The sequence below is a fragment of the Charadrius vociferus genome, unplaced genomic scaffold (genome assembly GCF_000708025.1).
Source record: "Charadrius vociferus isolate BGI_N301 unplaced genomic scaffold, ASM70802v2 scaffold621, whole genome shotgun sequence".
Taxonomy (NCBI): Eukaryota; Metazoa; Chordata; class Aves; order Charadriiformes; family Charadriidae; genus Charadrius; species Charadrius vociferus.
In genome coordinates this window covers 64401-76980 of record NW_009646926.1, presented here as the reverse complement: position 1 = coordinate 76980, position 12580 = coordinate 64401, and the positions used below count along the sequence as shown (strand labels likewise).

The 12580-nt window shown below is 48.6% G+C and overlaps 1 protein-coding gene across 1 annotated transcript; it reads left to right on the top strand.

The window, feature by feature from the left end:
- Positions 1–544: 544 nt before the first annotated feature.
- E2F4 (E2F transcription factor 4, p107/p130-binding) lies at positions 545–11483 on the top strand. The gene is made up of 10 exons (XM_009894482.1): positions 545–613; positions 1179–1288; positions 1781–1942; positions 2404–2447; positions 5255–5316; positions 5671–5956; positions 7028–7219; positions 8400–8447; positions 10742–10786; positions 11094–11483. The coding sequence occupies exons 1-10, from the start codon at positions 545–547 to the stop codon at positions 11207–11209; spliced, it is 1134 nt and encodes a 377-aa protein (XP_009892784.1). The 3' UTR covers positions 11210–11483.
- The last annotated feature ends 1097 nt before the right edge of the window (positions 11484–12580 follow it).

Sequence of the window (12580 nt, the reverse complement as noted above, 5' to 3'; positions counted from 1 at the left end):
CCCCCCCAGTATACAGCAGAGTGCTGGCAGATTCGTCTCTGCCAAAGGTTGTCCCTGACACCTTTAGGCTGTGGAGAAGTGCTCTGTGAAAGTGCCTTGCTTCTGCATTTTGAAGATCTTCACCTAGAGGAAGTAACTTTGTCTTCGTGGCACGTATGTTACTCAAACCTATGCCTTTTCTATAGATTAAGTTGCTTCGCTGTGGTTTATACAAATATCTCTTTGGTGGATACGTGTGTGAGTGTGTTCTGACCCTTCGCAGGCAGCAGACAAGTGCCGGAAAGCCCTGAAGATGCAAGGGCTGGAGGAGTCTCCTGGCTGTAGGCTTCTGTCCTCCCCTGTGCCAGATTGTCATCTCTTTAGATTTGGGTAGAAGACCAATATTTTCCTGCTTAAAATGTCTGTTAAGTGCGATTTGTATTTGTTAGCATGATTTGATCAGTTGTGTGTAGGGTTTCTTACTGGTAGGTGAGAGGGAACTGATTTTGTTGGTCTTGGCTCTGCCAGTCCAGCGGCGGTTAAACTCTTGCTGTGGTAGGTTGCCATGTGGTTGTGGAAACAGGTGTATCAGTGCAGTCTGGTGTGTCCTGAAACCCGAGGGGAGAAGAGTCATGTGAGAAAGGCAGGGAAGTCCCAGGGCTGCTGAGGAGTCCTCCCTTACAGCCATGCTTACTCTCCTCCCAGTGTCTTTCAAACAGAGGAATCTGCCTCTTGAAAAGGTGTCGATTGTCTATTAAGTGGCATCAGATCAGATTTAGAAAAGACCTTTTGACTGTCAGCTTTGCTAAGCTGCTGTCAGTCATGCAGACAGCTCTCTGCCTTCCTGTTCCCATCTGTTTTACCCTGAAGGAGCACTGGATTTTTAGGCTGCCAGACTAGTGTCTTCTAGCACTGCTTTGCTGCTGAGGAATGGTGCTTTTTGGACCCACCACGTGTGAGATGGCTGGAATTTGGTTTGTGTTTAGTGGGGACGTGGCAGGGTAGGAAAAGGAACGAAGGGGCAGTGGCTTCTTCCCATGGTCATAATGACATTGAGAGCATGGCTTTGTAATTTGAGGCGCTGGGACAAGAGAGGTATGAGATGGCGAGCGGAGTGCTTGGCCTGGAATTAATCTGACAGGCAGGAAGGAGTGAAACATGGCTGAGAGTTTGGAGTTAAGTGTCTAACCTTTTTGCAGGCTGCGGATACCTTGGCTGTGCGACAGAAGCGACGGATCTACGATATCACGAATGTCCTGGAAGGCATTGGGTTGATCGAGAAGAAATCCAAGAACAGTATCCAGTGGAAGTGAGTGACAGAGAAGGTCTAAATCGTTCACAAGTCCCTTCTAGTCCAGGTCTGAGTGACACTGGGGTTAAAATGCCCTGCTCAGACCAAAGCTCCTCAGTGGTCTGTGCATGCTTGTACTTCCCCCAGCTGGGCTCTGCTGATGGTGGTAATGAGGAAACCTGAAGTACACATGGCATGTCTCTTTCACAGTGGAGCTGTTATTTTGGTACAAACTATGTATTTGCAGCACCTTCGGCTAGAAAAGATGCCTGTTATGGCACTGGGGGTGGGGGAGAGCCCTACCAGTCTGCAGGATGTAAAGCAGATGTACCAAATGTTGCTGTGCTGGAAGGCGGGGATCTAGAGCGGGTACAGATGAGGCTTTCTGGGCGATCTGGCCTTGACATGACAGGGGTGGCAGTAAGGGAGGTGGCAACCTCTCTGAGAGGTTGGGGCTGGTCTGGGTGCCTCCAGAGGCTGATGCATGTCACTCCTTTTTATGTTGTGCAGAGGGGTGGGTCCTGGCTGCAACACACGTGAAATAGCTCACAAACTTATCGAGCTGAAGGCAGACATAGAGGACCTGGAGCAGCGGGAACAGGAGCTGGAGCAGCAGAAGATGTGGGTTCAGGAGAGCCTCAAAAATGTTACAGAAGATGTGCAGAACAGTCGATATCCTTTGTGTGAACTGATTATTCTGTCCCCGTGTTGGCTTGCTGGGCTGGAAAGCAGAGACCTGACGGTTGGTGCTGCCCTGCTCAGGGCAGAGGGGTACTGGTGACCTGATGTTGCTGGAGGATCTGTGCTGGAAGGGTCAAGAGGTAGTGCCTGGATTTGAAATTGGGGTAACTGTCCGGCCTGGGAACCAGGTTTCTCTGCGATGCACAGCTTCTCGTCTGGCTTTTTGAAGTAAAAAACACTGTAATGTTTACCATGATGAGAAAAGTGCCACAGGTGCCACTTTCTGGAGTGCAGAGCTGCTTTTGTGGCTGGCCTGTCTTAGGATGTCAGCTCTGATGAGTATGTTGCTTTCTGGGAATGGCATTTCTTGTGCTCAGGAAGGAAACACCAGGTGCCCTTTGAGTGCTCTGTCAGCACAGGAAGCTGCAGCCTTTCTCCTTAACCTTGGAAACATTAGCGTATGTGACACACGAAGATATCTGCAAGTGCTTCACAGGTGAGGAAATGGTGCTCCATCGTAAAGATGTAACGCTGCAGTCCTATCAGTCTGTCCCAGTTGCTCTCCTTTCTCCAGGAAAGAGGAGGCAGCAGACCACAGGCTGCCAAACAGCATCTTGTTAAACGTAGTGCGAGCTCTGATGCTATGCTGGGTTTATGTACCACTGAGCTGTAGCTTTCTTGTCACCATCGGAGGGGGCAGGTGGTTTCTTTTACTTGTGTTTAAAGGAATATTGCTGCTATTCCTAAGGCAGTCTTTTTGCTGGGTGTCACTATGTGGGTGTATGTGTGTTATGTTAGAAGCTTTTGAGGGCTTGGGTAGGCAATGTTCTAGTAATAGGAAGCAAATTTTATTGCATGGTAAAAATCTGGGTGTAAGCAGGAAAACAGTATAAAAAGTGGTCCCTCAGCTGCATCATGCCCTCTGCCTACAATAGGGATGTAGTGAATGCAAGAGGGAGGTAGTGAAGAGTGGGACAGGAGGGAATACACTGCTTGCTGTGCTCTTGCTCCCTTGTGTACTGCCTTTCTAAAGCTGTGAGGTGCCTCTGTAAAAAGCCACGTGTTCTGTCTGTGGGGCAAAAGTGAAGAAAACCCACAGCAGCCTCTGTTTCTTCTCTATTGCCAATTTTAATGATAGCTGTAGGACCAAAAAAAAAAAGTAGAAAATCCCCGGTGGCCAGTGTGCAATCCGGCAGCCTGTGGTACATAAACTGTTCTTCTCAGCTGTGGCAGTGTGGAGTCGCAACTCCTTTCTGCTTCGGTGGACACCTGAACTCTCCTGACCTCGTGCAATCTGCATCTGCTTGCTTGCAGCAGAGATTGAAGCTACTTATCCTGATCTCCCCCAGCGATGCGTCATCTCACCCTTGCCTGACTCTCTCCTCATCTCTTCCAAGTACTCTTCTCACCCTACACTTCATCAGCTCTTCTGTTTTTCATCTTTGCCTTTGTGTGCTTTCCTTGTTTCCCAGACTTCACAGTGCTTGAGTTCCTGCTGGTAACTTGTGCATCACCACCCCCTTTGCTTTACTGTCTCTTATGATTTAAGCTAGGACTTTTTGGGGGCAGGGATTGGGTTTTCAGTTTGACAGTGCTTGGGGCCGGATAACTCATAACAGTCTGGAAGAGTTTACTGGAGACCAGCAGACAGCTTATTGCTTGGTTGATTGAGTGCTTTGCATTTTATCGCACCTGTTTTTTGTAAACTGGTTTGTGTCTAAAGTCAGACCTCACCAAAATGTGCAGAGATTAGGTCTTACTGAAGGCAGGCCTGAATTCCTGCTAGAACAGAGCCTTGATCCATGTCTTTCCGTTGTCTGTTCAGTTTTCCTCTATGATTGTGCCTTACATGATTTTTTTTCTTCCCTCTCCTGAGCATCTGAGCCTTGCAGAGGTTCTTTGTTGGACCTCTTGTGTTCTTGAACTCTGGTGCAGCTTGAATTTCAGCTCCTGGTTTTTCTGATTGACTGCTATTGAACTCACTTTCTCAAAGTCAGTTAGGGCTTGAAGATTTCTGTGCTTGGACTCTTGTCAAATATGGATTTATTATTTGGATTAATTAAAAAAAAGAAGAAAAGGTAAGAATATGTTAGCTTTTAGTGACTGGGGAACATAATTTTCCCATCTGTTGCTGTGATCCATTTTGTACTTGGAGAATCAAAAAGGAAGTGGAAACACACTGTACGCTGTTTTGTAAAAGTATTTGGGGCGCAGCTGCCAAGAGCGATAGAAACGCAGCACCTGTATTTGAAACTAACGGGTCTTAAAGCTCGAGCTTGTGTCTTTGAGCTTTATTATGTGTTTTTAATGTCACTTAACAATATTTTTCTTAAGTGCACATTTGTTAAAGGAATGCCAACTTACTGCCAGATCCTGTGGTATTTTTAATCCCTGTACCTTTTGCTGATCTGACCTTTGATTGGCTGCCCAAAATTAATGGATGTGCTCTTCTGCTGTCTGCTCTCTCTCATTGCTCTGGAGATCTTCTCTGTTAATTATCAAGTGAAGCTGAATGCAGAATACCGGTAAAGTGTGAACACTAACCACACTACAGCTTAAACATTCAAAGTGAAAGCTGCTAACTGCTCGGTCTGAATGTTCACAGCACTGGTATTTCTCTGTTCACGTTTCTCTAAACCCAGATATGGACTGAAAGCTTCTTGCCTGTGACTGTTGTGTTGTCAGGGGCGCAGGTCTTGAGGAGTTGCAGAACTTGAAAAGGAAAGCCTGGCTCCCAGCCCCGTGTGTGCTGGGCTCTCTGCAGGGTCCAATACAGCTGACACTATGCAGCTCTTTTGCCAGTAGAGACTGGGGAGTGTTGGTTTCGGGTATCGGTACTCCAGCATGAGGCTGCCGTGCTGTTGGCAGCCTGGCTCCTGAGCCTAGTTTGACACCATGTCTCTGCTGGCAGTGCAGCTCTTTGAGTTGTGCAATCTTTTGTTCATAATTCACATCTAAAAGCTTGTGACAACAGGGTGAAGGATCCTTCCTTTAGGATTCAGATGTTCTTAAGAGTGAATTTAAGCCAGCTCTTCTGAGGGAAAGAAACCTTAGTCCTGTTAAGGATGCTGCTAAAAAACTTCAGGGTTGCTTTGGGAGAAACTCCACAAGTTCTTTGTGCCCTGGGCAGTTGGCACATCAGGAGCTGTACGATAGGCTTACAGCTCAGATAGATGTAAATGGCAGTCCTCCGCAGAAGGGAGTGCAGGAGATGGGGGGCTTTGAGGAAGGAATCTTTGTCAGCACTTAATTATCATCAGAACACTTTGTGCCCACTGATTGCTGACCAATCTGTTTTCACAGGAGACACCCTCCTCGCGATTCGAGCCCCGTCAGGCACGCGTTTGGAGGTTCCCATCCCTGAGGTGAGCGATAAGCGCGTGGGCAGGGTGCAGGAGTGTGTGTGCGTGTGTCAGGGTAGGGGTTGTTGCTGGATTGACCAGGCTGGGAGTTGGCAGTCGGGGGTTTGATGGAGTCGGAGGAACTGGCAACCCAAAAAAGGCTGCAGGTATTCAGTAATTGCTAGGAAGGTCTGTTGTTTGGACGTACACAAGTAATTGGAGGAGCACCAGGGGAGAGGGTAGTCCTGGGAGTCAGGGGAATTGTGTGGGGAACTGTGCTGAACTGTCTGGACAGCATGTTGTGCTGCTGGGAAATTCCTGTTCTGTTTGGAAAGGGCATTTAATGTATGGTTGTCTTTTGCTTTTGACTTTTCTCAGGGCCTAAACGGGCAGAAGAAATATCAGATCCATCTGAAGAGCACAAGTGGTCCCATTGATGTTCTCTTAGTAAACAAAGATGCTTGGAGCTCTCCTCCTGTCATACTACCTGTCCCTCCCCCCGAAGACCTCATTCAGTGCCAGGCAGTTGCACCCGCGAAACCACAGATACCACCGCTCACCCACTTCCAGGAGGCATCCGTTCCCAGCAGCACCCAGCCCTCTACACCGACACCCACCAGCACTCAGGACCATAGCCCTCCCGCGCAGAAAGCCGCGAGCACAGGTGAGAGGGAAGCTACGGGAGGCAGAAACGGCATGGTGGCCGACAACGGAGAGGATGTTCCTTGGCCTGGCTGGGGCTGGCACCGCTGGTCGTGCGGCACTGTCAGCCCCTGGCAAAGGGGGCACCTCTGCCGTTGCTGCAGTGAGCCTTTTCTTTTGTCTTGATTAGTGGGAGCGGCTGTGTTAATGGAAACAAGACACTTGGCTTGAGGGGGTAGTGCCAGCCTGTAGGAGCAATAGTGGGGGAGAGACTAATCCTGCAGATTCATTGATTAGCAGAAGTTTGTAACAGAGTCTTTTCGAGTCTCATGTTCAACTTTCAGTTTGAAAAAAAAAACTGTGAAAAATACTAGATTGCTGGATTGTGCCTTTGTCCAGCCAAATTTTGAAAGCCTCCAGCGATGGAGATCCCCAGCTTCTTGGTGAGCTCTTCCAGGGCTGCAGCACTCGGTGAATTCCTTTTTCCTGATGTCTGGATGCTTTGAGCTGCATCTTGTGTGTGTTCTGCATGTTACGTTGCGTGACACCACTGAGAAGTTCTTAATTTTTGTAACTGCCTTTGAGGTAGCTGCAAGCTGCTGTTAGATTGCCCTTAGACTTCTCTTTGCCTGACTGAACAAGCCCAGCTCCCTGCACCCCTCCTTGTAGGCCATGTGCCCTGGACCCCTGGCTGTCTTGGTAGCCCTCAGCTGGATCTTCTCCACGTCCTTCTTGAACTGGAGGGTGGCCAAAGCTGGACACAGTATTGCAAGTGCAGCCTCAGCCCCAAGCAGGCGGATAATAACTTCCTTCTCTCAGTGTGCTGGCCACGCTTCTCCTGGTGTAGCTTACTACGTGGCTTGTGTTAATCGCTGTGACAGCGTGTTCTTGGCCTGGCACCGCCAAGGCTGCTCTCCAGCAGAGCTGCAGCAGGACCCAGGAGTTTTTGCTGGGTGAAAGCAAGAAGCCTTCTCCCTCTGCAGCTCTTTGCGCTTGGCCGGCGTTGCCAGTGAGGGTTTGGTGTGTGCTGCAGCCGCTTGCTTTGGGGCTGGTGGGAGATGACGTTCCTCTGTGTGTCTGTTGCTACTTCCAGAATGCGGTGTCTCGGCGGCAGAGTCCAAGAGCAGCGGCGACTTTGACCCCCTCAGCAATGCATCCGCACCGGTCGGCCAGCCGGCCGGGTTGGACACCCAACCGCTACAGTCCTCTGCCTCACTGGACAGCAGCTCTGTCCTACCCAGCCCCTCTACCTCCTTCGAGCCAATCAAGCCCGACCCCACAGGAAGTGAGTATGCATCTTCCTTTCACGTGTTGCTCCAAAAACATGCTGCTTGGAGCAAGGGAAAGGCTTCTGGCCCTGGAGGAAGATGCTGAACTCTGTTGCGCCTTTGCCGTCAGCCAGATTCTGCAAGGGATGAGTAGGTGTTTCCCTCTGAGGGTGCTGGGGAACCTGGTGAGAAGGTGACTGTGTCGTGTCTAGTGTCCTGCCGCTTCCTGTGACGACAATACTAGAAAATCTGCGAGGGACACTAGCATAACACACGTCTCTGCTGTTACATGTAGGATTATTCCTTTTCAGTCCCTTCTGTAGTGTAAGGTTCAATTTTGAGACTGCATGAAGCTGTAGAATTTCCAGCCATCACTGAGAGAACCTTTGTAACTCGAGGGGAGTTTTCCTTTATTAGGAGAGCTCTTGCCTCCTTTACTCAGAAATACTTTTATCTTTAGTGACCTTGCGGTCTTAACAATCTCACAGTGTATCTTTCGGGAGCTCCTTGATGTGCTTGGTGAGGTGAAATGGGCTTTAAAAAAGGAATGTTTGAGCTTTATGCCAGGGAAATGGCAGGCTGGCCCAAGGAGAGAAAAGCATCCTCTAGGTAAGACACACTGCTTGAGTGTTTTGAAGCCTGCCTTCACTGCAGAAACACTCTAGTATTGAGAGTTATGGTTGCAAGAAGAAATCTTGCTCAAATATAACTCATGCAGTGCTTTTTTCGCGCTTCTGCTGTTCAGCGTGTCTGAGAGAAGCGTGAACCGCCTGTCTCCATCTTGGAGTAGTCTTGATGGTGGAATTAGGGCTTTGGTGTGCCTATAGCTTAGCGTATCCCAGCGGGCCTGTGCTGTCTCTCTAAAGGCATGCCCTCATCCTACACAAGATAAATCGAGGCGGTGTATGGATGCTGACGCCGTGTGAGGCTTACATACAGGCGATTACTCTGGAGCTGTTGACTGTGATAACAAGTTCATGTCCCGGGACTGCTACAGATCTATTTTAAAGTAGTTGAGCTTAAGTATTTTATTGCTTATCATTTCAGCAGAAGTATGTGACAGGGGGTGTGGGAGCAGAATTTCTGGATGGCATAGGATGATTTGGGTGCATAAGGAGTACAGTAGGGCAGATTATGCTGTAAAGCATTTCAGACTTCATGTAACAATGCAAACCATTTGGTTTGTTGTATTTGCAGTACTGGAACTTCCCAAAGAGCTGTCAGAGATGTTTGATCCAACGAGAGGTATGTTCACTCCCCGACCCACGGCTTTGTTCTGTGCCCATCTACCCACGGAAGTGGGACAGTTTGTTTTATTCACTGCCTTTTTGATTGTTTTGGGGTTGTGGTTTTGTAATGTCCTTGTGGTCACTGGTGGCTGCTGGCTCCCTACTTGTAGTTAGGCACTTTTAAAATTACTAGTTTCTGTATGTATTTTTCTGTCTTTATGTTGCCAGTAACCTCTGAGTTTGCCCTACAGTGTGCAGACGAGGGCTTTCCTTTACCCATGCCAACGCTAATCTGTGCTCTGCCTTCCCATGCTCCTTCTCCAACTTGTCTGCACCATGTTAAAAAAAAAATAAAATCCTGTTAGTTGCGTTTCAGCTGTAGCCTGCCTGAGGCTAATCCAAGCAGATAATCTAGGGAGATAATCTTCTCTCTTCGAAATATCCCTCCTTGGTTTTGGTGGTGCTAGTCATTTTGAAGCAGTAGGGGAGGGGATGCTGTCACTTGTGTTTGGAGTTCTGCCTTTGCCCAAGGAATGTGGATGTCGCTGCCTCATGGTGGGGGTGGACTCTGGGCTAAGGGCAGGAGAGGTGAAGGAATTTGGTTTAACATAAGCCTAAACCAGGAAACTGTCTTTATTTGCACATTTATTTCCCGTCAGTGCTGGTGTAATACGTCCTAGCCCCGCAGTTAGGCAGAGCCGAGTACACACAAGCACTTTTTATGGTGGTGACAGGATCTGTACAACGACGGTCCCTAGTTGTGTGCTGTAGCATGTGCTTTGTGAAAGTGCTGTCTTTGGGTAAAGACCCCGCGGTTCCAAACGCAGACACACAACCATCCGATCTGTGCACTAGGAGCTCCAGGCTCCGCACTTGGCCTGGAGAACACCTTTCCTCCTTGCTCGGCACCCATTGCTGTAGACAGTGGATGAGATTTTGGTAATGACTGAATGCATTGGAAGAGTAAATTTGACTTCACAATGTGAAACATAAACTGCTGCAAGGCCCCTGCCCGTGCAGAAGGTCTAGCTTGACCCAAACTTATTGCTATAGGACGATGTGGACACGATTAAAAAGATGTTTGCTGTCTACGGTAATGTATATTCTTTTATGGACTGTTCTTCCCAATTTGGAGGGGGAAGGTACAGATCCAGGAGCGAAGGACAAAACAGCCAACAGCTACAGAGACAAAACTCAGGACTGGAAAAAAGCAACACTACAGAGCTTGGGGAAATGGACCTTGGCAGCGTGCTCTACGCAGCCTCTTTCATCCCTGTGTGATCGCGGTGATGTTGCCCTGGCACTGGCTGCTGCTTTAAGGCTATGCAGTTTAAGCTGCAAGAGCCTGGAGTTCTTCCTTAGCGTTACTTTTTCTGCATGGTTTGCTCTCTCTTTTAAACGTGTGCTTAATAACTGCTCATTTTAAACTCGTATCTTGGAAAAAACTTGTATTTCAACACACACATATTCAACACACCCTGCTATATTACCAGCCTTGATGTAGGAATGCAGGTTCTGCATTTAATTGCTATTTATTGAAGCTGGTATTAGTCCTGTCTAGTCGCTTGGTGTTGAAATTCTCTCCTCTCACAGCACTAAATTAGACAGGTAGGTTCCTGCCCTCTAGGAAACAGTGTGCTGTGGATAAATGTCTTGAAAATGGGCTCAACTGAGTTTCTTTTGTGAAAGCCTATTTCAAGTGTGGGTAGTATCATCAACCCAATTAGATTGAGTTAGATATTCACTATCTTAACTTGGTAAAGTGAAAGAGGTATTCGAAAAGTTGTTTTCAAACGCTCAGCTTAAAGAAAAGAGATTGACTTGCATGTGCCTTATCTGGGTGCTTGTCTGTCTACCGTTCAAGTGCTTCGGGAATCTCCTGGCTGAGAGTAACAGTGCTGTAGGAAGGAATGACATTTCAGAGATAATAAGTTTTTTTTACAGTTTTGTGGGGGCAGTAGAGGGGAGAAGGTTTGGGGCACCAGGTAGCATGCAGGGGCAAGGCCCAGCCCGCCATGTGAAGGAGACTGGCGTATGGTTGAGCTAAAGCAGGCAGAAACCCCCTGCAGAATTTTTTCCTGTAGCTTGACTTGTCTGACCCCAATTTCCCTTTGCCCATGGCAGGAGGCCCGAGCCTCCTTTCACTGCTGCCTGCTGCACACGCTGTGCCTTAGCCAGAGAAGGAACAACAAGGGTGAGGGCCAGAAGAAGTTGGGAGGGGTGGGAGAAGGTTGGGAAGGGTGGGATACTGCACAGGAGCAGACCGGGAAAGCAGAGTGCATTGCTTAACCGTGCTCGTCTCTTCCCCAGAGTGTATGAACTCTGAGCTGCTGGAAGAGCTGATGTCATCAGAAGGTGAGTCTTTGAGAGTCCCCCTCACGGTGTGGCCTTTCTCGGGGGGGGAAGACCATGCCGTATGACTTTACCCAGCTGACAGCCTTGCGACTGCAGGCTCGCACTCATCTTTCCCGGGCTCGGGACACAGACTCCGTTCTCAGTGTCGCGCCAGTCCCTGCGAGGGACCAGAAGAGCCTGTCTCTTCCATATTGCACGGCTGATTGGAAGCGAGCTTAAAGGCTGTTCCTGTGAGGTGGCTTCCTCGTCTCAGCTAGGCATGAGAGTGCTGAGTTTTGTAACCAACTGTACGCTTCTCTTTCCCCAGTGTTTGCTCCATTGCTCCGCCTCTCCCCTCCACCTGGAGACCACGACTACATCTATAACCTGGATGAGAGCGAAGGTGTCTGTGACCTCTTCGACGTGCCTGTCCTCAACCTCTGACTTCACAGTGCGGCTGTGAGCCTCGCAAACACAGACCGTTTTGTAACTCTTTGGAAAGTGTCTATTTTTGGATTCCTTTTGTGCTAGAGCTCGATGAGCGAGCGATTCAGAGATGCTCTCATGCGGACACAGAACCAAGAGATGTGGACTTGCAGGCCGGGAGCCTCCCCGTAGCTTTTTCCTCTTCCTCTGTTGCACGTGCGAGGTGTGTGTGCAACTCGCTCCGCCGCGTTTCTCTCTCCACTGGATCCTGGGCCTCACTTCAAAGGGTCTGTGTTTTGAGTGTTCCCAGTTCACCCGTAGAGTTTGCCCGTGTGCCTCTCCGAGCTTCCTCAGATCTGCATGCCTTGGTTTTTCCTGCACTCCTAGAGGCACTTTGCACCTCCTAGGTACCAGCTGCTACAAGGAGCCCTGATATCGTGGTCAGTTCACAAGCCCGGAGGTAGTTAGCTAGATTTCTCAATGCGACTGGTTCAGATTGGGGTGGTTATAGCTCTGAATGACAACAAGGAGAGAAAAAAAAGAAAATGGCACCAAAGTGTCCATTTCTTCCAGTGACTCCAGACCAAGTTAGTATGTTTTACAAGAAAAAGCACTTTTTTTAGCCAGCTGTGCCTCCTAGTGGGACTTGGGAGTTGAGCGTTTCTAGTAGGACCCAGGAGCTGAATCTTTCCCTGCTTGTGCATCAGCGGGATTGCTGGTTCTGCGTTCACCAGTCTGCTGATGCGTGAGCCGGGGGGCTCCAGCTCCTTGTACAGCAGCTCTGCTGTTTCTCCAGGGCTAAAGAAGAGGTGCCAGTATGTTTTGTCATTGTTTTTTTTTTTTCTTTTTAAATTTTTATTTGTTTTTGCCTGAGTGAAGAGATGTTTGAAAGGATAAGACTGCTCCAGCTGGTGCCTGTAAGGTACTCCAGGTACATCAGAGCCTGCTCATATTTGTGAATAACTTCTCCAACCATTGCACTTGAGCCTTCAACTATCTAAAAGGCGACCAAGCAGTAACAATTCAGTAGTACTTTGCCATGACAGGTTATGTAGTTATTGTCAAAATAGTGCTTTTTTTCCCCCTGCCTTTTCTCTCTTAGCATCTGCTCAGGATCAGGCTTTCTGTATATTTGAATTTGCTCCTCTAGTGTCCATGCCCACACTCCCAATTCCTGATCCCGTGGCAGGTCGCTACCTGGTGTGATGCTTTCTCTGCATCATTTTTCCACAAGATTTTCTCCTCTGCTTTGTAATGGAAGGTCTGCTGTTGGGTTCGTTATGATGATTGGGTGGTACCAGTGTCGGACCCTCGTGCATTTTAGTTGGAGCAAAATGCCCTGATGGATTTGTGTTGTATTTTGCAAGCCCCAACTTTGGTTTTCGGTCA

Coding starts and splice junctions, on each gene's coding strand:
- E2F4 (XM_009894482.1), top strand. CDS start 545: ATGTGGTTGTGGAAACAGGTGTATCAGTGCAGTCTGGTGTGTCCTGAA. Junction 1,289..1,780: donor AAGAACAGTATCCAGTGGAA/GTGAGTGACAGA, acceptor TATGTTGTGCAG/AGGGGTGGGTCCTGGCTGCA. Junction 10,787..11,093: donor AGAGCTGATGTCATCAGAAG/GTGAGTCTTTGA, acceptor CTCTTTCCCCAG/TGTTTGCTCCATTGCTCCGC.